The sequence below is a fragment of the Hyperolius riggenbachi genome, chromosome 7 (genome assembly GCF_040937935.1).
Source record: "Hyperolius riggenbachi isolate aHypRig1 chromosome 7, aHypRig1.pri, whole genome shotgun sequence".
Lineage (NCBI taxonomy): Eukaryota > Metazoa > Chordata > Amphibia > Anura > Hyperoliidae > Hyperolius > Hyperolius riggenbachi.
The window spans coordinates 116,090,967-116,117,395 of NC_090652.1; the positions used below are offsets into that span (position 1 = coordinate 116,090,967).

At 43.9% G+C, this 26,429-nt stretch overlaps 1 protein-coding gene across 1 annotated transcript in view; it reads left to right on the plus strand.

Moving 5' to 3' along the window:
* The first annotated feature begins 276 nt into the window (after positions 1–276).
* The window catches only part of DAGLB (diacylglycerol lipase beta), a 60,411-nt gene continuing 34,258 nt past the window's right edge, over positions 277–26,429 (plus strand). Inside the window, exons 1-2 of the mRNA XM_068244555.1 lie at positions 277–817; positions 24,127–24,278. Of these exons, the coding sequence (XP_068100656.1) occupies positions 723–817; positions 24,127–24,278 (247 nt within the window). The 5' untranslated portion in view covers positions 277–722. The remainder of the gene's footprint in view (positions 818–24,126; positions 24,279–26,429) is intronic.

The window sequence follows — 26,429 nt, forward strand, 5'->3', positions numbered from 1 at the left end:
AGCCAGCCTATAATGAGCAGCACATTGCAGTCAGTATGTGTGCTCTACACATATCTGGCAGTGGCACCCATGTCCCCTCTCTCTCATCTACCTGTCTCCCTGCAAGGCTGCCTCCCATCCAACAGAGCGATCCATCTCTGCTCTGCTTCCAAGACCCCGCTGCCCGCTGAGAGGGGGCGTGTCGCCCCTGGTCCCGCCCCTTTTGCGATCCGAATCACTCATTTTGATGATTCGGATGATCGACTCATAAAATAGATTCGGATCGTTCATGATCCGGACAACACTACTAATGGAGTGGCTATTGTGTTGAGCTGGCAGCATGTAATGTGAGTAAATTGTTGGTTGTTATGCGATCATTCCATATAGGGGACGCATCCTCACATTTGCGAGTGACTGCACAGAATACAAGACTATTAAATGCCTATAATCCCGTATATCACACCAGCAGCAGCACTCCTTTACCGAGGTACAGCAATGACAACCCACCCCTACACTCAAGTTGCTGAGCAGCAGCAGTGAAGCGCTTGTAGTTCCAAGGCGGACACGTTTCCGGGCGGAGGGAAGAGCGTGGTGCGCAGGCTCGGAGTGCTGTCACACGGTGCTGGAAATAGTTGTGGCTCCCGATGCAGCTGGGTGTGATCTCCGCGCTGTGTCACCCAGCGCAGGCAGCTGCGGACTAGGACTCTCTCCTCTTCTGGTGGTACAGTCCGGAGCCGGGCAAGATGCCGGGGCTGATGCTGTTCGGCCGCCGCTGGGCGATTGCTAGTGACGACCTGGTCTTCCCGGGAGCGTTCGAGCTGCTGATCAGAGTGGTGTGGTGAGTGATCATTGGCTGCTGCTGTTCAGGAACGACAAGGCCTGCTTATACTTGTAGTGCAGCTGCTGGTCACGCTCTGCCAGGCAGGCGTGTGTCATGTGACAGCAAACTGAGCTTGGCATCTCCCCGCCATCCACCAGGGCAAGTGGCGCCTGCTGCTGTGTCATGTGACCACCAAATGTCAACATCAATGTTTTACTGCATAGATTACAGTGGAAGTGCCCATGGAGGTTACATTTAGATCTCATCGTTTGTGCATGTAGGTGCTTGGGGGGTCTTGGAAGGTGGCGACCATATTTTTAGCAGTGTTTTGGTGATCTTTCTCCCAGACCCATGTGCGTAACAATAGGGGATGCAGCCCATGCGCCTGCGGGGGGGCCTGGGCCCCCCCTAGGGCCCGCTCGTGGCTGATTTGGGGGGCTGGAGGGGTCGCACCATGAGGGGAAAGCTATGGCCACACTTGGCGGGGAGGGGGGAAGGTCCCCCCCCCCTCCGGCTTTCCCCTCTGTGGACCCATGTGCGTAACAATAGGGGATGCAGCCCATGCGCCCGCGGGGGGGCCTGGGCCCCCCCTAGGGCCCGCTCGTGGCTGATTTGGGGGGCTGGAGGGGTCGCACCATGAGGGGAAAGCTATGGCCACACTCGGCGGGGAGGGGGGAAGGTCCCCCCCCCCCCCCCTCCGGCTTTCCCCTCTGCTGTGCGCCCCTCCAGCTTCAATAGCTATACAAGACAAGTGCAGCGGCAGGCAAACATACCTTCCGTGCGTTCTATCGCGGACACTTCTCGCTCTAGTGACTGACGTGACTTCCTGTATAAAACAGGAAGTCGCGTTAGTCACTAGAGCGAGAAGCGTCCGGACGCACGGAAGGTATGTTTGCCCGCCGCTCCGCTCGCTGCACTTGTATAGCTATTGAAGCTGGATGGGCGCACAGAGGGGAAAGCCCAAGGTGAGGGAAAGCCCCCCCCCCCTCCCCGCCGAGTGTGGCCATAGCTTTCCCCTCATGGTGCGACCCTTCCAGCCCCCCAAAACTGCCACGAGCGGGCCCTGGGGGGAGGGGGGCCCGCTCACAATTTCTGCAGGGGGGCCCGTGGGCTCTTAGTTACGCCCCTGTTTTTTCCTAAGCGAAATTCACATCTCTTTTTGTCACACTATGCACATTATAGCGCTATAGAGATATAGATATATAGATATAGATATATATATATATAGAGATATAGATATAGAGATATAGATATAGATAGATATAGATATATATATATATATAGATATGGCCGTATTGATATGTGGGAACTCAGTGCCAATATGTTTGTTTATATATGTAGATTAGCCATGCGTCTTCCTATGCTCTGGATAGATAGCGTAATCGCGTATATTTCATGCGACTCTCAGGCCGCATATGTATGGGGATGCCCTGATTGGTCGGTGGTTCGGGCCTCCTAGTGTCCACCTGGTGACGCCAGGCGGCGTAACGTCGCTAGCGTCCCCATTGTTTCCGCCTCTACATGCTGCGGCGGCGCTGTTTGGCGCCGCCCATGGCATGACGAAATGCAGGGCTCCCATCAGGTCCGCCATGTGCGGAGGAGGTGGCGCCTCTGCGATGGGAGGCGGACAAAGGAGGTTCCGAGCCGCTGGCCAGGAGGGGCAGACTAGATGGGAGGTTCCTGGACTCTGCGTCCTATCAGGTTAGCAGCATAAAAGTTCCCCATCAGGTCTGCGATTTTAGGACTATTATGATTGGTGTGAATATGTTTGAATTCTATTGGCTGCTGCCATCCATGATCAGTATAAATACGTAGTATGTTTGTTATGTTACTGTTATTCCCAGCTAAGCTTGACAAAGAGGCGTGCAGCCATGAAACTTTGCACTTTTTTGCTGGAATATATTCATGCTTTAATGCAATAAAAGAGCAAAAGTAATAGATGGTGCCGGCTTCTTACTTCTTGTGTTGCTGATTGATCCGGAGTGCTGTTGGATCGCTGGCCGAGCACTTCGATTTGAAGCTATAAATAGAGTGTGCAGTCACATCATTTCCAGTTTATCTAAAAAAATTAGCATATTTCATCTGACCAATAAAAGAAAAGTGTTTTTAAAACAAAAAAAGTCAATCTTCAAATAATTATGTTCAGTTATACACTCAATACTTGGTCGGGAATCCTTTTGCAGAATTGACTGCTTCAATGCGGCGTGGCATGGCGGACCAGGATGCTTCGATAGCGGCCTCAGGGCTCGTTTCCACTAGTGCGGCTCGTAGACGCACGCCAGCACTGAGCGGGTGGGCAGGATCGCAGGCGAATCCCATGAGCCGTGCCATGCACGGCTATGGGAACCGCAGCCTCCGCCGCAAATTCTGTAGGGGGTTCAGGCCGAATCGCTACTGCAAGCGATTCGGCCGGCGGCGCCGTTATCCCCTATGGCAGAGTTTCCCCGCGCGATTTGCCTGCGGGGAAACTCTGCGGATTCGCGGCCGTTTCGTGAGAGTGGAAACAGGCCCTTAAGCTCATCCAGAGTGTTGGGTCTTGCGTCTCTCAAACTTTCTCTTCACGATATCCCACAGATTCTCTATGGGGTTCAGGTCAGGAGAGTTGGCAGGCCAATTGAGCACAGTAATACCATGTTCAGTAAACCATTTACCAGTGGTTTTGGCACTGTGAGCAGGTGCCAGGTCGTGCTGAAAAATGAAATTTTCATCTCCATAAAGCTTTTCAGCAGATGGAAGCATGAAGTGCTCCAAAATCTCCTGATAGCTAGCTGCATTGACCCTGCTCTTGATAAAACACAGAGGACCAACACCAGCAGCTGACATGTGCCATGTGGGTACTTGACACTGGACTTCAGGCATTTTGGCATTTTCCTCTCCCCAGTCTTCCTCCAGACTTTGGCACTTTGATTTCCGAATGACATGCAAAAGTTGCTTTCATCCGAAAAAAGTATTTTGGACCACTGAGCAACAGTCCAGTGCTGCTTCTCTGTAGCCCAGGTCAGGCGCTTCTGCCGCTGTTTCTGTTCAAAAGTGGCTTGACCTGGGGAATGCGGCACCTGTAGTCCATTTCCTGCACACACCTGTACACGGTGGCTCTGGATGTTTCTACTCCAGACTCAGTCCACTGCTTCCGCAGGTCCCCCAAGGTCTGGAATCGGTGCTTCTCCACAATCTTCCTCAGGGTCTGGTCACCTCTTCTCGTTGTGCAGCGTTTTCTGCCACACTTTTTCCTTCCCACAGATTTCCCACTGAGGTGCCTTGATACAGCACTCTGGGAACAGCCTATTCGTTCAGAAATTTCTTTCTGTGCCTTACCCTCTTGCTTGAGGGTGTCCATGATGGCCTTCTGGACAGCAGTCAGATCGGCAGTCTTACCCATGATTGCGGTTTTGAGTAATGAACCAGGCTGGGAGTTTTTAAAAGCTTCAGGAATCTTTTGCAGGTGTTTAGAGTTAATTAGTTGATTGAGATGATTAGGTTAATAGCTCATTTAGAGAACCTTTTCATGATCTGCTGATTTTTTTGAGATAGGAATTTGGGGTTTTCATGAGCTGTATGCCAAAATCATCAATATTAAAACAATAAAAGGCTTGAACTACTTCAGTTGTGTGTAATGAATCTAAAATATATGAAAGTCTAATGTTTATCAGTACATTACAGAAAATAATGAATTTTATCACAAAATGCTAATTTTTTGAGAAGGACCTGTATTTTCCTGCAGTTTGGTAAATATTGCCTAGGGTTTTGGTTCAGAGAAGATTAGAGGAAATTACAGCTTGGGCTTTCAGATAGATTGATGTTGAACCCCGTATAAAGTCTAGAAAAGAAAAACACAATTCCCTAGGTTAGTGCTGACTAGTCCAGCATTACTATTCATCTATTTCTCTCAACAGCATTACCTGTGAGTCAGTTGGTAGGGCAAGTCCTCCCCTTTGCTGCACTACCGCTTCTTCCTTGACACTAACTTTGTGGTATCCTTTAGGCTGGGTTTCCACTGGGGTGCCATGTTTTTTTCCAAAACAAACGTGACACCTGTGCTGATTCGACTTTGCATCGGAATTGCTGTAGATGGGGATTTGTATGAATTGGGCAGAACACTGTAGCAGGCACCATTTCTTTCCTGTACTTGATTGGAATACAGCCTATTGATTTAAATAGGCTTCGATTCTGCATTTGAATTTGTGTGTGGGAAACTGCGGCAATTTTAGCTGCAGTGGAAACGGACACTTAAGGCTGCAGCATCTCGTCCAAATTCTTTTCTACAAGTGTCCAGAAAACCATTTGGCAGCTTTTGATGGCAATCAGCATTTTCCACCCCTGCAGGGGGACAAGGAGGCACATTAGTAAACAACCCTGAAAGCAACCTAAACAACAAATGCTGCGGCAATTATTTACCGCCCGGCAAGTGTCCGTGTGACCTGGCGGGCCTAAAGCTAACTTGCAATCATAATTTCTACTCTGTTCTAAAAGAATAGCCGTACTAGTGCAGCTGCTAGAAAGACTTCGGTTGAAGTGCTTGAAATGGTTACTAAGTTTTACTTTCACTTTCCCCTTGGAGCCTGTAACAATGCTCTGGCTCATATTTCCCAGCTATAAAGGAGAGTGTGACAGCAGCGGGTAGCTGCAAACATTGCTCAGTTTATAGGTATATATGCAATGGCATGGCCGCTTCCATCGATTGTGGCTGTTCAGTATATTACGGGATGGGTTTAATTCACAGGTGTCAAACTCCAGGCCTGGAGGGCCAGATCCATTCCAGTTTTTAGGATGGACTGAGAAAGAGAGGAATGTGTCCTACCTGATGGACTACGCCTCTCCTGATTCAGACCCATCAATTAATTTGAGCTGTGTAAAAAATGTGTGAGGACCTTGGCCCTCAAAGGACCGGTTTGACATCCCTGGTTTAATTGTATGTCATGACTGTAAATCCACATAGTTTGCCATGCCTAATTGGTGGTCCTGCCTGCCGTAATTCAACATTAGATTCAATATCCACATAGTCCACATACATTGTTATGTATGTGAGATGCCCTGATCGTTTGTGATAATTTTGGGTGACAATTAAACAGCAGGGTGGGGGGTTGTAAGAGGATGAGTTGGAGGCACCTGCTGCTGGTGCTAAAATGGCATTCTGTTGTGAAGGACTTGTGAAGAGCAGAGATGGTCACAAAATTCACCTAAAACTCAAGTTCAACCGGTTCTAGTCCAGCCCTCAAAAATGTAGGATCCTGTTGAACACGTATTTCCAAGAAGCACTTAATGCTTGTAAACATGTTTAACCTAGATTAGCTGAAACAATGGCTCATGATCAATATATGTACAGGTGTTCCCCAACACCCGCCGACTGCTTATTAGTGACTGGGCATGCTGTTGTAAAATCACCGCTGATGCCAGCTGGTTTTCTCCTTCCCTCTTTAATGGGCAGAACAAACTGCTCAGCTGATAGCTAAGAAACATGTTTGTACAGCAAAACACTATCCAGAATGATCACGAATGAAGATTTCAGATGACCAGTATTGACAGTGTGTAAGGAAGGAGCTTTGGGGGTTATGTAGACTGACCTTTGACTTCAAGTAGAGCTGGTTTTTTAGCATTAGTTTCAGTCAGGGATGATCAATGAGATGCAAATATTTCAGTTTATGCAGATTTTTGCATTTTTAATGCAAATATATGCAGCTTGAAAATGGACCAATCAAGTCCCACCCAGGTGTAAAATGATTGGTCCATTTTCAAGCTGCATATACAGTAGAATCTCATTATAGTAAGCTCTGATATAGTAAACCTCGATATAGTAAACTCAGTCCTCTGGTTCCAGCAAATGTGTCTATATAAATATACAATGAATAACCAATATAGTAAACTACTTTTCCTGGTCCCTTGGAGTTTACCATAATGATATTCTACTGTATTTGCAAAATACATTTCATAAATCTGCATGAACTCAGAAATATTTGCAACTCATTGATCATTCCTAGTTTGAGTGCAGGCCGCCTGCTGGTTTTCTTCAGCTTGAGGTTGAAGTCAGAATTGTGACCTGAACTCAAAACTTTACACCACTGTAATACAAACACTTAATTATTGCAGTTCCCATTCATTGATCTAAGTCCCTGTGTGAACGATCGTTGGCATCAATGAGATGCGGCTTCATTCACCAAAACCGATACTTACACGTCCATGCATTACTTCCTGTTTGTGTACTAGTTTTGAGCACAGGAAAGTTATGCGCGAGGTTATCTTGTGGTCAAATAGTAAAATTATACCTACACACACTATTTTAAATAAACAGACCTCACCAATTGTTACCCAAATAAAATTTTTGTAAAAAAAAAAATAGATGCAATAAAAAAAAACAAAAAAAAACATAATTATCTTAGGGACTGAATTTTTTTTTAATATATATGTCAAGAGGCTATATTACTGTTACTTTTTAAATTATGGGCTTGTAATTAGTGATAAACGCAAAACTGAAAAAAAATTAACCTTTATTTCCAAATAAAATATTCGTGCCATACATTGTACTAGGGAAATATTTAAAACGCTGCAATAACAGGGACAAATGGGCAAATAAAATGTGCGGCTTTTATCCACAGTAGAACATTGTATTTTAAAGCTATAATGGCCGAAAACTTAATGATTTAAAAAAAAAAAAATCTTATTATTCCCATTAAAATGCATTTAGATTACAATAATTCTTAGCAAAAAGTACCACCCAAAGTACCGGTAAGCCTAATTGGTGGCAAAAAAATGTATAGTTAATTTCAGTGTGGTAAGTGCTGATAAAGTTATTGGCAGATGAATGGACTGAAAGGTAAAAATTGCTCTGCTTTTTAAGGTGAAAAACCATTGGAGGTGAAGTGGCTAATTACAATGTTGGACAGCTATGCTGACTTGATTTTTACATGAGACAATCGCAAGTGATCGTCATTAAGAAGAAAATTCTTGTATCTGTGAGAGCCGATCGCTCTCTGAGCCTCTCTAGGGGACAGCTGAGTGACACGGCTGTCCCCAGCTGCTGTAGATCGCAGCGCTGTACAATGTAAATAGATGGTGGTTTCACTGTCTATCAGTCTCCTATCAGCAATCACCGCTGGTAGACTGATGACGGAGCGGAGCAAAACCCCGTCCCAGGACTTGACGCCTTTCGGCGTTAGGCGGTCCTGGGGCTGCCATCTTCCTGACGCCTATCGCGTTAGGAGGTCGGGTAGGAGTTAAACGTCAAAATTATATTCATAGGCTTTTTTGCAAATAATGGGACATCCTCAGCAGCAGAAATAGACTATTCTTGGAAGAGAATGTGAAGTATAATAGCAGCTCAGAGAAATCACATGAGAACCTTCCCAGTGCAGTGATTCTGTGATTATGACCTTGGACCTCAAAGTACAAGACTAAGCCAAACAAGCAGCGCGGTCTGGGTCCAAAAGGGCAGTATCTTGCACACTTTGTAATATCTTTACCGTAAAGACAACATTGTATAAAGTAGCAGGGCTGTGAAGTCGGTCCAAAAATCCACCGACTCCTCAGTTTAGGATTCCTCCGACTCCTCTAATTTGCATATTACAATCTTGTTGATTGAAAGTATGTAACATGAAATTCGTCTTCTCACTGCCAACGCTTAGGAATTTTAAAAGACAACTGAAGTGAGAAGGATATGGAGACTGCCATATTTATTCCCTTTAGTCATAGACTAAAACTAGTCCTTGGTAAGAGTACTTGTAAAAGGTACAGGCCGGAACAAAGAACATCTATCAGGCCATAGGCAATGTAACTGTGGGTACATGTAAGAGTGATGTGCAGGTACTCTGCAGGGGAATAAGGAGATTCTTCCTCTATCACACATTCTTCATGCACAATCTGAACCAGGTTTATGGGTGATAGACAACACCTCTGTGTTCAATGTGCACAACATTCTCAGTGAATTCCCTGCAGCTCTGTGGAGAGTGCATATGTAGAGTATAGTACTACTGTGTAACAAAGTAAACCTGAGACAGATGAAATTAAAATTTTATACATACCTGGGACTTCCTCCAGCCCCCTTCAGGCTAATCAGTCCCTCGCTGTCCTCCTCCGCCACCTGGATCTTCTGCTATGAGTCCAGGTACTTGAGCCAGTCTGGCGTAGTGTGCATGCACACACTCCGCCGCCTGGAGCGTACTGTTGCGCAGGTGCAGAGCGCTCCTGGCTGTGGAAGCGGCACGTGGCCGGACTGCGCTGACTGGCTGAATTACCAGGACTCATAGCAGAAGATCCAGGTGGTGGAGGTGGACAGCGAGGGACTGATTAGCCTAAATGGGGCTGGAAGAAGCCCCAGGTATGTATAAAACTTTTTATTTTCATCCTTCTCAGGTACCATTTAATTCGTAGTCACCAAACCAAATTTTAACAACATATCAAATTATTTGATTTCATGAGCAAAGAGAGTGCGTACATTTGCATAAATCAGAATCAACGCAGAATTATTTTCATCTCATTGACCATCTCTATTAGTGACACAGCTACACATTAGGCTTTATACTTACAGCATACATCAAAGGTCAGCGTAGGTTTAGAAAGTCATTGTATGTAGGGAATGGTAAATTCTTCACCACAATATATCAAATGCTCAGAGGTAGGTATCCGCCAAACATCAAAACTAGAAAAGGCTTACCAAGCTCCCAACAACCCACATTATAAGGTTGTGAAATGGCTCAGGTCACAGATAACGTCCAGGGAACATCAGACGTCGTGAAGATCCAGTGGATTGCCGTTTTTGTTTTCCTATATAAATTCCTGAAACTTTACCTCCATACGGATGTCCACTGGATCTTCACGACGGGCCGGCTTATATAAAAGTATACACGGCAATTGATTTTCCAGCCGGCCTGCGTTTAAGCCGAGGCACCCACTTTTCCCTCAGAAACTAGGAAAAAGTGATTGACTTGTTTATAAGCCCCCTCCCCAGAATAGCCCCCTCCACAATAGTCAGATGTGCCCTCAGTACAAGTCCTCCCCTCTCCCCATAGCCAAATGTGCCCCAAGGATGGGATAGCTGTGTTTCAAGATGCCACTAGATGGCGTCATAGATATGAGACACAGCAATTGCCACACAGGAAAAGGGGATCACTGCGAATCATCTATCAGTTGATCAGACAAGTCACATGCTTCTGCATGAATTCTCCTAGAAATGACCATCACTAGTGGCCTACCACCCTTATGGTTTCCCTCAGTTGACTGCTCACCAGTCCCTGGTTGTGAAAAATTTGACGTCCTGGTGCTTGGTCAGCCGTAATCTGCGTTCCTAGCTAAGTTTCTGTAGTAACTGCAATGCATAGGCTGACAGTCACCAGAGGGGCGTGGCTTTGGTGGGGATTACATTTGGCCATGTACGCTTGACACTACACTATGATTTCTGGTATATTTTCAGGGGATGGAAGAAAGGTGTTTTTTTTTTTTTTTTTTTTTTTTTTTTTTTTTTTTGCAGGGATGTCATCATCAAACATTTGGTACATTTTTCACATCCAACCTTGCATTGCAATACAAGAATGTTGTAATGTTTGTGAAAAAAAATTATGTAATAGTTCATCTGCCGGATATCTGAAGATTTTGTAAACGAACACTGACATTTTTTTTTCCCTTTGCCACAAACTGAATATGCAAAAATGGCTGGTTAGACTATGAAAATGTTTTTGTCCCCTTCCTGATTTTTTTTTTTTTTTTTTTTTTGTTACATTTTTGTCACACTTAAAGAGACACTGAAGCGAAAAAAAATATGATATAATGAATTAGTTGTGTACTATGAATAATTACTAGAAGATTAGCAGCAAAGAAAATATTATCATATTTTTATTTTCAGGTATATAGTGTTTTTTCTAACATTGCATCATTCTCTAATATGTGCAGATTACACAACACTCAGCATTCAAAATGATTCTTTCAGAGCAGTCTGTGAACTAATGACCTCTCCTCTGGCAGAGAAAAAGACATTTGTTTACTTACAGTTGAGATAATAAGTCAGAAGACAGCCCTCTCCACGACTTTGAAAGTCGTAGAGCTTAATGGCTTTTTTGCATAGAGATAACAACTGAAGTTTCTTAACTCTTCCTATACTGGAAACAATTAGACTGATGTATCTGATCTTAATGTTTTATTTCTTAGCTGTACTTCACATACAAATCATAATATCCTAATTTTTTTTTCGCTTCAATGTCTCTTTAAAGTGAACCATTTTCTATTTTACTTACCTGGGGCTTCTTCCAGGCCTCCGTAGCCTTACAGGTCCCTCAGTTTCCCTCTGATCCGGTCCGCTGCTGTACTCATCTGTCAGATCGCTCGTCATGGGCTGTGTGCCTCCTCGCTAACGTGCCCCATGACTGGTCCAGCCGGTGAACTTTTAGAGGGGCACAGCAGCACCTTGAGGAAGCCCCGGGTAACCGAAGCCCCACCTCCTCATTAACACGCCCACGATTGCTCCAGCCGATGACCTTTTAGAGGGGCACAGCAGCACCATGGAGAAGCCCCGGGTTTCCAAAGCTTAAGGACCACAGACTTACACCCCCTTAGTGACCAGGCAATTTTTTTTATTTTTTTATTTTTTTTTACAATTCAGGGCTCTGCAGCTTTAAATAAAAGCTCTCTGCAGAGCCATACAACTTAGCAGCCAAATTAATCTTGGCTCCTTTTCTGCCCACCAACAGAGCTTTCTGTTGGTGGGCTCTGATTGCTGCTGCAGCTTGTATTGTGTTTTTTTTTATTTTATTTTAATTGTGTGGGGTTTTTTTAATAAAAATGTGGTGTTTTTTTTTTTGTTAGTTTTTTTCTAATCCCTCCCTCCCCCCAACAGCCGATGACAGCGATCAACTCTCATAGGTAGCAGCCTATGTGAGCCTCTCCAGGGGACAGCCGAGTGACACGGCTGTCCCCAGTACAGCGCTGCCTTAGATCGCAGCGCTATACAATATAAATAGTCTGCGGTTTCGTTGTCTAACAGTCTCCTAGCAACGATCACCGCCAGTAGACTGATCTTTTTCACTTAAGCATCACTCGGCACGTGCAATCCGCTGCAAAACCCCGCCCCAGGGCTTTACACCTTTAGGCATTAGGCGGTCCTGGGGCTGCCACCTTCCCAACGCCTTTCGGCGTTAAGATGGTCGGGATGGGGTTAACTGACTCTAGAAGTCTGTTCCTGGCATGGTATGTTCATTCAGCTCTCAGAACAAGTAATGATGATCTACTTCACTTCTTGTTGCTTCTCTACCATCAAGAATATTTGTCACAGCCACACACAAATGTTATCAGGGAGAATTGCTACTGTTGTCTGACTTCAATGCTTGTGACCTATAGCTCAGGTTTACTAACCGGGGAACACCGAGAGGTTATAAGTAGGATTAGTACTATATATACATTTTAAAAAGAACCCGAGGTGAAAAGAATATGGAGGCTGCCATATTTATTTTCTTTTAAACAATACCAGTTGCCTGACAGTCCTCCTAATCCTGTGTCTCTAATGCTTTTAGCCATAGACCCTGAACAAGCATGCAGCAGATAAAGTACTCTGACTCGGCTGACTCAGGTTTTACTGCATTAGTCATATGCTTGTTCCAGGGCTTAGACACACTTATGCCGGAAAATGAACAGCACTGCCAGGCAACTGGCATTGTTAAGAAGGAAATAAATATGGCAGCCTCCATATCCCTCTCACCTCGGGTTCCCTTTAAGCTCATCATGTTACAACCCACACATTTCATTCAGCTGTATTCAGGAGTAGGAGCAAACTGTTTTGTACGTTGCAGATGCAGTCAGGTCTACAAGCAGCCATAGTTGTGACAACCTCTAACAGCTTCCGGACTGATATGTTTGCAATCTACATCTAGCTGGTGGCTGTGTGGCTCTGACAGTACGTAGATTCCATACTATACACCGCTGCACACTCAAGCTGTTCCCGCTGCTGTTTCTGCATCTTGCTCAGAAGCCAATAATTATTGTGACCCCATGATTACTTTAACCCTTTCAGGACCGCCATAGGTAAATCCTACGCCGCGTTTGTAGCTGCGCTAGGCCTATGCGGCGTAGGATTTACGCCACCCGCCGGTTCTGCTCCCAAACTGATTGTGCGCACCCAAGAGGAGCGATTAAGCTGTCATATGACAGCTGACCTCTCCCCTCAGTGATCAGGAGCCATCACGATTGGCTCGTGATCCCTACGATCGCTGACGGATCGTAGTGATTACTGTTAGAGCTGCAGTGGTAGGGGGGAAGAAGAGGATCCACTTACCTTTCTGACGTTCCCCCAACTTGATGACGTCATCAAGCCGCGACCCAGAACTTAACGTCAGTACAAGCGGGGATGCCGGCTAGAGCGGAGGAGTCCACAGCTGCTCATCGCTGGAGCCTCGGAGGTTAGTAAATGCTGCCTGCAATACGGAGGACAACCAGCAACACTGGGGACACAATACCCACCATAGCCCTACCAGGGATCCGACTGCCTGACCTCCTCCCCAAACGCACCCCCCAATGCAAAATCGCCTGGTCTTCAAGGGGGGTTAGGTAGCAGGTCCCAAAAGGATTAATCACAGGGCACAATAAAAGGACAGCTCTGGTCCTTAGGGGCTGGAGCCGTCAGGTCCCGAAGGGTTAAGAAGTAATAGGATTTATTCTGAAGGGTTAAGAAGTAATAGGATTTATTCTTCATTCTAGATATGACACATTGTCTGAACTAGGCAGTGAATAATTAGTACAATAATCTATATTTTACCCTTATTGGGTAGTAATAAAAAAACTCACTATTGGCTTGTTCAAAGACGTAAAATCTAATTGTAAATGTGTACGTGGATACATAATATATTAGCATCCTTGTAATAACTTCTGTCTGCATGTTTGTTAGAGATGGCCTGTTCCAGGTCTGTAGCCTTGATCTGAAGACTCCTAGTCTGAAGATATACAGGATCTTCTAAAAAAAAAAATTAGCATACTGTGATAAAGTTCTTTATTTTCTGTAATGTACTGATAAACATTAGACTTTCATATATTTTAGATTCAAATACACACAACTGAAGTCATTCAAGCCTTTTATTGTTTTAATATTGATGATTGTGGCATACAGCTCATGAAAACCCAAAATTTCTATCTCAAAAAATTAGCATATTTCATCCGACCAATAAAAGAAAAGTGTTTTTAAAACAAAAAAAGTCAACCTTCAAATAATTATGTTCAGTTATGCACTCAATACTTGGTCGGGAATCCTTTTGCAGAAATGACTGCTTCAATGTGGCGTGGCATGGAGGCAATCAGCCTGTGGCACTGCTCAGGTGTTATGGAGGCCCAGGATGCTTCGATAGCGGCCTTAAGCTCATCCAGAGTGTTGGGTCTTGCGTCTCTCAACTTTCTCTTCACAATATCCCACAGATTCTCTATGGGGTTCAGGTCAGGAGAGTTGGCAGGCCAATTGAACACAGTATTACCATGGTCAGTAAACCATTTACCAGTGGTTTTGGCACTGTGAGCAGGTGCCAGGTTGTGCTGAAAAATGAAATCTTCATCTCCATAAAGCTTTTCAGCAGATGGAAGCATGAAGTGCTCTAAAATCTCCCGATAGCTAGTTGCATTGACCCTGCCCTTGATAAAACACAGTGGACCAACACCAGCAGCTCACATGGCACCCCAGACTATCACTGACTGTGGGTACTTGACACTGGACTTTAGGCATTTTGGCATTTCCCTCTCCCTAGTCTTCCTCCAGACTCTGGCACCTTGATTTCCGAATGACATGTAAAAGTTGCTTTCATCCAAAAAAAGTACTTTGGACCACTGAGCAACAGTCCAGTGCTGCTTCTCTGTAGCCCAGGTCAGGCGCTTCTGCCGCTGTTTCTGGTTCAAAAGTAGGTTCATGCTTCCATCTGCTAAAAAGCTTTATGGAGATGATTTCATTTTTCAGCACGACCTGGCACCTGCTCACAGTGCCAAAACCACTGGTAAATAGTTTACTGACCATGGTATTACTGTGCTCAATTGGCCTGCCAACTCTCCTGACCTGAACCCCATAGAGAATCTGTGGGATATTGTGAAGAGAAAGTTGAGACGCAAGACCCAACACTCTGGATGAGCTTAAGGCCGCTATCGAAGCATCCTGGGCCTCCATAACACCTGAGCAGTGCCACAGGCTGATTGCCTCCATGCCACACCGTATTGAAGCATTCATTTCTGCAAAAGGATTCCCGATCAAGTATTGAGTGCATAACTGAACATAATTATTTGAAGGTTGACTTTTTTTTTTGTTTTAAAAACACTTTTCTTTTATTGGTCGGATGAAATATGCTAATTTTTTGAGATAGGAATTTTGGGTTTTCATGAGCTGTATGCCAAAATCATCAAATATTAAAACAATAAAAGGCTTGAACTACTTCAGTTGTGTGTATTTGAATCTAAAATATATGAAAGTCTGTTTATCAGTACATTACAGAAAATAAAGCACTTTATCACAGTATGCTAATTTTTTGGGAAGATCCTGTATAGTGTGTGTGTGTAAGCGCAGAGTGCACAGTATCATTGAACAATTTAAAGATTCAGCAATTCTATTATTTAAACAGTCTGAGGCCCAGTGCACACCAAAACCGCTAGCAGGTCCTCAAAACGCTAGCGGTTTTTGGAGCAGATTTAAGAGCGATTCTAGGCATGTTTAGAGACGTTTTCTAAACATGCCTAGCATTTTTGGGGGCCTTTTTGTATAGCAGATTACAAATATTGTTACAGTAAAAGCTGTTACTGAACAGCTTCTGTAACAAAAACGCCTGGACAATCGCTCTGATGTAGCGTTTTCCAGAGCGGTTTGCCGTTTTCCTATACTTTGAGGCAGAAACGCTTCTGCAAACCACAAACGTGCAGCAGGAGGCACGTTTGCGGTTTGCTAAAAACCTCAAACCGCTGGTGTGCACCATCCCGTTGAAATACATTAACCAAGCGTTTTCACAGGCGGATGCGGTTGGCGGATCGCTGCTGAAACCGCTCAGTGTGCACTGGGCCTAACTCACATATACTTGAACAATGTAATGACTTAATAAACAGACAGCATTCAGACATCCTATATTTTATTCACCACATTTGTTGATTAACCTATTTTGATTCCTGGACGTAGAAACTACGTCCAGGAACCATGCGCGCCACCGCGCGCTCCCGCGGCTGATCGTGCACGCGCACTCCCGGCCGTGGATTCGGTAGCCACGGAATCAATGTATCGGGCTATGATGCCCGATCACTGATTCCTCTCCCCCGCTGAAAAAGCGACAGCTTCTCTCGGAAGCTGTGCTTTTTCTGGCTGTTCCCTCCCCGATGCGTCACTCTAAGCGTGTGTTACGCTTAGAGTGACGTCATGTAAACAAACTCATGGCCGCCATCTTGTGGCCAAAAAGTAATACTACAACTGAAAGTAAAAAAAAATAAAAATTAACACAGATTTACATTATAAATCTATTGTTTACCTCCCACCCTCCCAAAACTACCCAAATAAAATGTTTACTATAAAATAAAAAAAAAAAATTACAATAAAAAAAAAAAAACATGTAAATAAGTTACCTAACTTCGGTGATAATTTTATTAAATGGATTAAACTACTGTATACAGGTCCTAGGGCAAGAGTTATTAAATCAAATAACACAATCTCAAAATTCTTCCCCCTTGAGAGAGGTACACGGCAGGGCTGCCCTCTTTCTCCTAGCCTTTTTGCCCTGGCCATGGAACCCATTGCATCTATCATTAGGCATACCAGCACAGTACAGGGTTTGGTCATAGGTAACCTCCATGAAAAGATATCATTGTATGCAGACGATGTTCTCCTCTATTTAAATGATCCTGGCCCCTCACTTACTAATGCCCTTAACCTGTTTGACACCTTTGTCAATATGTCCGGAATCAGAATTAACCTCCCTAACAAGTACCTCTTCCGCTACCTGCAGCTTCGTCATGCTCACAGGGCTCAATTCGGGTCACAACCCCCCGCGCTTAAAACAGATGATCTTGAACAATTACTTCTGACTAAAGACCTTCCCAAACCCATGTCTGCTATTTATAACGAACTTTTGAAACTTCAATAATACCAGACTTGACAAGTGCCTACAGAAATGGGTAAATGATATTCCTTCTTTAGACAGAGATGATTGGGATGTTCTACTAGAGGACTTCCCTACATCAGTCATCTCAGCCTCCGATCAGCTAATCCAAACCAAATTCCTACATAGGGTTTATCTAACTCCCGAAAGATTACATAGAATTAGTAGTAGTAACTCAGACAGATGTTGGAGGTGCAGTATAGAATTGGGTAATTTCATCCATATATTTTGGACCTGCCCACGAATTATCCCATTTTGGAGAGGTGTGCACACAACAATAAACACTTTATTGCAGGTCTCCTTACCCTTTGATACGGGTTTGCTATTACTCGGGAGATTTGGGGAGGACACTATCCCCAAGCACAAACAAACACTAATTAAAATTCTTTGCTTTCAGGCAAGGAAAGAAATCTTAAAATATTGGAAGAAAGTGTCAATACCAACTATAGGTAACTGGGCTAAAGCCATTAACCTGACCCTCCCACTTTACAAAACTACTTACCTTAACAGGCGCTGCCCTAAAAAATATAATAGAGTGTGGGGAGTATGGGAGACCAGAATTCTAGATCCTACAAGTGAGAATTTCATCCCAATTATAGACTAAATTAATGGGTGTGGCCGTCTGGGGGGGTGGGGCGGGCGGTGATCGGACAGAAACCTTTCCTTTTCTCTCTCTTACAATTCCTATCTACCTCTGGACTTGTTCTCTTCCTCTAACCTTCTTCTAGTACCATAGTGGGATTAAAGACTCCCTAATGCTACTGAGTCTATACTTATGATTTATATTACACTTTGTCAAGCATAATGTAACGATGCTGTAGCCACTGCAACTTGATGTACCATATGTGATTATATTACTATGATTCTAGACTTATTTGGTGAATGGAAAACCCACTGTGTGCTATCTACTTCTATCTGTTGTTGTATCACAAAAAATTCTGATAAAAATTTTAACTGTTAAAAAAAAAAAATTTACCTAAGGGTCTAAACTTTTTAAATATCAATGTAAAGATGAAATATTTCTATATTTTTTTTTATTTTAAACTTGTTAATAGTGATAGATGCAAAATGGAAAAAATGCTCCTTTATTTCCAAATAAAATATTGTCGCCATACATTGTGATAGGGACATAATTTTAACGGTGTAATAACCGGGACATATGGGCAAATACAATACGTAAGTTTTAATTATGGAGGCATGTATTATTTTAAAACTATAATGGCTGAAAACTGAGAAATAATGAATTTTTCTATTTTTTTCTTATTCTTCCTGTTAAAATGCATTTACAGTAAAGTGGCTCTTAGCAAAATGTACCCCCCAAAGAAAGCCTAATTGGTGGCGGAACAAACAAGATATAGATCAGTTCGTTGTGATAAGTAGTGATAAAGTTATAGGCTAATGAATGGGGGGTGAACATTTCTCACGTAAAAACGACGGAACGCGAATGGGTTAATCCAAAATATCAGGAAACAGCAGAGGCGGAGCTTATATGTGTAGGGCTTAAAGCACTCCTGAACTCGTATAAATGACCTGTCAGAAAAATAACATTACCGCCTTACTCATGATTTCCCTTGCCATCATATCGGGCACTCCAGGTCTCCCGTTCCGCTGTAATTCAATTTTCTAATATGGCCACGTGCACAGCAATGGCGCTGACCCCATAATTATTTCTGGGTCAACAGTCAGCAACAGTGTACATGTCCTTTTTAATTAGTGTACAAGCCGCTGCGCACAAACTTCTCAGCTCACAGCTCTCCTGCGCACTGAGGGGTGTGATGCGCATTAGGGGGCGGTAACTACACCGCTACTATAGATGAACATGCAGAGAGAAAGGATCATAGAGACGGGGCTGGGGAGAAACTGACGGTTCCTCTCTTCTACATTCTAAACAGGTCGAAGTTTTTGGAGCGGCAGTGCAAGGACCCCAGGGGGCATTTGAAAGTGAGCTTAGTGCTGTGACTTATGTCAACAACAATAAAAAAAACAACTACATTAAACTCTGCTCCCAGTAAAGGGGAACTTTAACACAGACCATTAACTTTAGATCTACAGTTGTGCTCATACGTTTACATACTCTGGCAGAATTTATACTTTAACCTGCCTGGCGTTCTATTAAGATCGCCAGGGAGGCTGCGGGAGGGTTTTTTTTTAATTAAAAAAAAACTATTTCATGCAGCCAACTAAAAGTTGGCTGCATGAAAGCCCACTAGAGGGCGCTCCAGAGGCGTTCTTCCGATCGCCTCCGGCGGCCAGAAGTAACACGGAAGGCCGCAATGAGCGGCCTTCCGTGTTTCGCTTACCTCGTCGCCATGGCGACGAGTGGAGTGACGTCATGGACGTAAGTCGACGTCCTGACGTCAGCCGCCTCCGATCCAGCCCTTAGCGCTGGCCGGAACTTTTTGTTCCGGCTACGCTGGGCTCAGGCGGCTGGGGGGACCCTCTTTCGCCGCTGCATGCGGCGGATCGACGCACTGCAGCGGCGATCAGGCAGCACACGCGGCTGGCAAAGTGCCGGCTGCGTGTGCTGCTTTTTGTTTGAGCCAAATCGGCCCAGCAGGGCCTGAGCGGCAGGCTCCAGCGGTACTGGACGAGCTGAGCTCGTCCAGACCGCCCAGCAGGTTAACCATTTTTCATAGAATATGAATGATAAAACAACTTTTATTTCACTCTTGGCTAGTGGTTGACTGAATCATTATTGTCAAACAACTGTAAATCATAATCGCTACACAAACAACACCAATGATTCTGATCAAAAGTTTACGTGCCTCAGTTCTTAATACTGTGTATTGCCCCCTTAAACACCAAAGACAGCTTTAAGTTTTTTGTGGATGAGGCCCTTTATCTTTTCAAATGATAAAGCTGTCCATTCTTTCTGGCAGAAAGCCTCCAGTTACTGTACATTTCTTTGGCTGTCATGCACATTTGAAGTCTTCCCAGAGTGGCTTAATGATATTGAGGTCAGGAGACTGAGATGACCTCTTTATGTTGCTGTAGCCAATGACAAATCGACTTGGCCTTGTGTTTTGGATCATTGTCCTGTTGTAATGTCCAAGTATGTCCCAATGCCCACCCACCTGATTGATGAGTGCAAATTTTCCTTTTTTTTTACATTTTTGATTACTTACTGCATTCATATTGCAATCAAAAACTTGACCAAGTTTCCTGTGCCATTGTAGCTCACACATACCCAAACATAAGCGATCCACCATGTTTCACAGGAGGAATGGTGCAACTTTCATCATAGGCCTTGCCCAGTTTTTACACAAGGATGTAAGGAGGATTCTAACAAAGCATAGTGTGATGAGGAGTTATACATAGTTCACATTATAAATCGCCGGCGCAAGCGGTGAGCGCTTTTTAAAGTGTTTTTCCCTGCGCTTTTAGATCAATTTGCGCTTTGTTAAATGCTTTTTTAAGTGCTTTTGTCCGGTGATTTTCTTTTTTTTTTTTTCTTTTTTCTTTCTTTCTTATGACACTCAGGAAGGGAACTCTTTGACCTGCAAGAGAATACAATGTATTTATTCTTAAAAGCGCTGGGGAAATAGTTTTTCAAAGTGCTTTTTAAAGGGATACTGTAGGGGGGGGGGGTCGAGGGAAAATGAGTTAGTTACCCAGAGCTTCTAATGGTCCCCCGCAGGCATCCTGTGCCCGCAGCCACTCACCAATGCTCCGGCCCCGCCTCCGGTTCACTGCCGGAATTTCAGACTTTAAAGTCTGAAAAGTACTGCACCTGCATTGCCGTGTCCTCACTTCCTTTGATGTCACCAGGAGCGCACGGCGCAGGCACAGACCTTACTGGGCCTGCGCAGTACGCTCCTGGTGCCATCAGCGGGAGCGAGGACACGGCAACGCAGGCGCAGTGGTTTTCAGACTTTAAAGTCTGAAATTCCAGAAGTGAATCAGAGGCGGGGCCGAAGCATTGAGGAGTGGCTGCGTGGGCACAGGATGTCTGCAGGGGACCATTAGAAGCCCCGGGTAAGTTCAACTCATTTTCCCCTGACCCCCCCCCCTACAATATCCCTTTAAGCGCTTTGCGATTTCCCTATACTTTGTATTGAAGCACAAACGCTCAGGAAATGGTGCAGGAGCCACGTTTGCGATTGGAAAGAAAACTCATTGCTCATGTGAGAACACTCACATAGAGCAACATTGCAGAAGCGCTTTTAAAGCGATTTTTAAAATCGCCAGCGCTTAAAAATAATCGAAGATACCCAGTGTGAACAAGCTCTTAGGCATTAAGGACAATATCCAGGATAGCGTTCCCAGTGACCAACCTTAAAATTAGTTGCCAGTTATACCTTTTTCATTAACCATTTGTATTCTGGGTGTTCACCAAGGTCTTAACCACAGGGCACAATCTGCACAGACATTGTATGCTCTCCCTGTGCCTGTGGGTTTCCTCTGGGCATCCTTGTTTCCTCCCACACACAAAAACATGCAGATAAGTTAATTGGCTTTCTCCTTAATTGGCCCTATACTACAATACATACACTACACAATACATACGTTGACATATGACTATGGGAGGGATTAGATTGTGAGCCCTCTGAGGGGCAGTTAAGTGACAAGACAATATACTCTGTACAGCGTAGCGGAAGATGTCAGTTCTATATAAATACTAAATAGTATTTAATAATAGCCATAGCACAACCCCCTCTGTTAAAGGATACCCGAAGTGACATGATGAGATAGACATGGGTATGTACAGTGCCTAGCACACATTACTATGCTGTGTTCCATTTTTTTTTTCTCTGCCTGAAAGAGTTCATTATCAGGTATGTAAGTGGATGACTCAGTCCTGACTCAGACAGGAAGAGAATACAGTGTGACCCTCACTGATGAGAAATTCCCATTATAAAACACTTTGCCAGCAGAAAATGGCTTCTGAGAGCAGGAAAGAGATAAAAAGGGGAATTTCTTATCAGTGAGGGTCACATTGTAGTCACTTCCTGTCTGAGTCAGGACTGAGTCAGCCACTTACATACCTGATATTTAACTCTTTGAGGCAGAGAAAGAAAAAAGGAACACAGCATAGTTATTTGTGTGCTAGGCACTGTACATACACATGTCTATCTCATCATGTCACATGTCACTTCGGGTATCCTTTAATAGCCAGGAGCATAACCAGACAACCAGGGCATACCTAGGCTGAATGGAGTAATGGTTAAGGGCTCTGCCTCTGACACAGGGGACCAGGGTTCGAATCTCGGCTCTGCCTGTTCAGTAAGCCAGCACCTATTCAGTAGGAGACCTTTGGCAAGTCTCCCTAACACTGCTACTGCCTATAGAGCGCGTCCTAGTGGCTGCTGCTCTGGCGCTTTGAGTCCGCCAGGAGAAAAGCGCGATATAAGTGTTCTGTGTTTGTTCCCTCTCTTGGATGTGTGCCCAAGCTCTGGGGAGACCGGGGTACACCATGTGACCATGTTGCCAATATGCATCCATCGGTGCATTACATTTAATGGTCCAAAATCTCAGAACACTTACCATAGGGTGAATTTGATATTGTACTTTTCTTCCCAAGAAAACGAGAAAACAATTCTAGAATGAATTTACTAGTAAACTAAAAATAAAAGCAAATGATTAGGCGTGGAGATGGTCAGTGACATGCAGATGACTCTATCTTGCATGCATATTTTTTTACAGGCCTGATTTCAAGCTGCATACAAAGTACATTACATTTGCTTGCAAGTTGAAATTATCTCATTTGTCATTTTTTCCACATATTGGTTAGACAAATAGTCACAGCCTGTCCAAGGTCTCTAGCATTGCTCCCTGCACTGTTGTTTGTAGAGGACTTTCATGGTCTGTGTGCAGAGTATACAAAATAACTGAATATCATCAAGATTCAGCAATATGTTCACTGAAGTAACTGTTTAACTAGATCCAACAGATCCACCGCCTGTAAGGCTCGGTTCCCACTTTTTGGGTATGTTTTTGCAAGCTCTGCTTAGCACAGGAAGCGCTTATACTTAAAATAGGATTCGCTTCCACGAGTCTGAACTTGCTGCATTGTTCCTGAAGAGCGGGTGCGCTGCCCATATCCACCTATGGTGCAACACATCCGCCCCCAGACACAAACACAGCTATAAAACGGAGTGGAGCGAACCCAGAATTCCACTCTGTGCCTAATTGATCTGTTGCAAATGGGAACCGAGCCTAGCTCACTTACATCGGATCATGGTAGTGTAGGAAGCCAAATTATTGCTTAAAGGACAACTGAAACTAGAGGGATATGGAGGCTGCCATATTTCCTTTTAAGCAATATCAGTTGCCTGGCTATCCTGCTGATCCTCTGCCTCTAATACTTTTAGCCGTAGACCCTGAACAAGCATGCAGCAGATCAGGTGTTTCTGACATTATTGTCAGATCTGACAAGATTAGCTACATGCTTCTTTCTGGTATTATTCAGACACTGCTGCTTCCAAATAGATCAACAAAACAGTCTGGCAACTGGTATTGTTTAAAAGGAAATATATATGGCAGCCTCCATATTCTTCTCACTTCAATTGTCCTTTAAACCATTCTGTATCATCAGGCCTGGATTTACATCACTGGAGCCTATAGGCACAGATTTCCTGACACACTAGACTTCACCCTCCATGAACCTACAAACCCCTGCTGAACTGCACCACAAGTGTGATGGTTGGCCCAGCTGTCACTTCCCCCTTACTTCCCTTGCCCATCATAAGTAGCTACAGGCTTAGCATTAGGTAGGCAGAGGTACCTCCAGTGTTGAGTAGCTAGAGGTTTGGACTCTGCATAGGGAAGGAAGGAGGGAGCCACTAGGGGAGGGGAGTGAGCTGCCTTTCCATCATCAGGCACCTCTAGGCACATGCCTACCGTGCCTATGGTAAATCTGGCCTTGTGTATCATCCTCAAGACAGGGAGATTCCATCACATATTAAATCTGGTCTGCGTCAATCAGAGAAGCCCCATCATTGCCTACTTTGGAGAGACTGGGAGGAGCAGCACAGCAGAGAACCAACATTGAAATGTCTTGTGTAATTTACACCTTGCACAACTTAATTTTTTTTTTTATTTTTTTTTTTTTTTTTTTTTACTTTTGATGATTGATAATCTTTTGGTCAAATGGGCTCTGTAATCAGTGGTATGTTGTCTCCCTCCATCCTATTTCTTTCAGGCAGTCTATTTTTTATTATAAATTAGCCCCTTAGCAACACACACAACATAGCTCATGTGAAAAATCGCCATTCCTGTTGCCTTACAAATGTATTTGTTTTTTGTTTCTTTCAGGTGGATTGGAATGTTGGTGCTCTATTTTGTCCATAAAGGGCACTTTGATTGTGTTGGAGGACCTGTTCTGCGCAGTTACTTGATCGTATTGATTGTTATGTTAGCTGCTATAATCTGTTCAGTGACCGCCATTGTCTTTGTGAGCATGCAAGGTAAGAAGATGAATTTATATTGCGGTTTGATTTAGATAAGCAAGAGGTTTTGAATCAGGATGATACCATTTACCATTGATTTTAGATAGGAGAAGCAGCTTCCAGAACTCATTTTTGTGCAGTGAGCGAGGGTGTTTATTCGCCTGCCCACAAAATATAGGCTCAGGTATTGGTTGTTAGCCAAATATAGTAGTATCTCGTAATAGTAAACTCTGATATAGTAATCCTCTGGTTTTAGTAAACTCAGTCCTCAGGTCCTAGCAAATGTTTCTGTATAAATATACAATGTATGACCAGTTCTGATATAGTAAACTCCTTTTCTTGGTCCCTTGGAGTTTACTATAATGGGATTCTACTGTATATACTATGGTCCTTTCCTTTGTGAGCACCAGACTAGTCAGCTTCTCAGCACTGACCCTGCTTAGATGATCTGCCAGATTGGAAAATTCCAGCCTGTTGTAATTGTATCCCCTTATCTCCATTTCCCCTCTCCACTCTACAGAAATATGTATGTATATTTGCATCTTCATATTCATCTGTGATGGTGAAGATGGAGGGGATGTTTGTGTTGATTTAGTATTTTTATAGCACTGACCTCTTCCGCAGAGCTTTCAAGAGTATACAGCCACACACCTGGCTATGTGCACACTTAGCAGAAATGGAAGCTAATGGAAGTCTGTGAGCCGCATCAAAAAACGCATATGCATTTTGGTATGCGTGCGTCCTTAAAAACGCTGGTTTTGTTGCATAATATTCAAAAATGCATAAAAAACGCACATAATAAAAGTCAATGGGAACGCAATGTATTGCGTCTTTATATGCATTTTTTTTTTATTTTGTGATGTATTTCCGCTTCCTGTTGTCTTCTTAGTGATTTGCATAGAACACAATGTAAAAACACTTTGAAACTGAAACAAAAAGCATATGCATTTTGTATATGCGAACTGCAAACGCATAAAAACGCACACAAAACACAAGAAAACGCGCACACAAAAAAGCACATGTCAGAAAACGCGACCTTTCACGCTCTGTTATGTGTGCACCCAGTCTGAAGCATCGTGGGAGACCTCATATGTTCACTCCAACCTGAATTATCGCGAATACCTTCTGTTTTAAGAAGGCAAACTCTCTTGTTTTGAATTAGGGAAGAAAGTGGTTCTTGGAGTTTAGCTTTAGTAGACAAGTGATGGTGGCATGTGGGTTGAGGTAGAAGTGCCCCATTGTCATATCACAGGAGATTAGTGTGTTACAGACTGACATTCCATGCTTCTCCTGGCCTCCTATATCTTCTGCTGCTATAGGAAGACGTCAGCATTTACCTCCAAGCCATGATGTATTGGAATTTTTAGCATGTTGGGGCATTTCTGACTTCAACTGTTATAGCAAGCACATCCTGTGAAGAGTTTAAAGAGAACCTGAACTGAAAGTAAAAAGTCAAAATAACCATACATAGGTCATACTTGCCTCCTGTGTAGTCTACTCCTCAATCTCTTTATCCTCTCCTGTGTCCCATTTGTCCACTGTGATCAAGGGAATTCTCCACCCTCCATTTAAAAAAAATGGCCATTACCCCATATCAACTTCCTGGTCAGCACACTGTTAAACTGTAATATCACCCACTTGAGCCATAGGGAAACATGGCCATTACCTTGCACATTCATTTGTAATTGACAGCTGCTGATATATAACTGACAGCAACTGTTATAGTTCAGTTCTGACAAAATATTGTCAGAACTGGAAGGGATTACTGTAAGAAGAAAATGGTGAGCTTCTGAGAGGAACTGACTGTGAGGTTAGTATGTAATATTCATGTTCCCTTTAAAGAGAAACCGTGACCAAGGATTGAACTTCATCCCAATCAGTAGCTGATACCCCCTTTTACATTAGAAATCTATTCCTTTTCTCAAACTGATGGGGGGGGGGGGGGGGGGGGTCTGTATGGCTGAAATTGTGTTGACACCCCCTCCCACAGTGTGATGTCAGGACCATGGTGGACCATAACACTGTGGGAGCCTTGTTTCATTGTGGGAAATAACAGTTGTTTCCAACTGCCAAAAATTCAAGCAGCATCTCCTTCCACTGACATCACCTTCCAGCAGTAAAAATGTCACCATGTGATAAATGTCAGAATGTAAATCAGGGAGAGGAAAG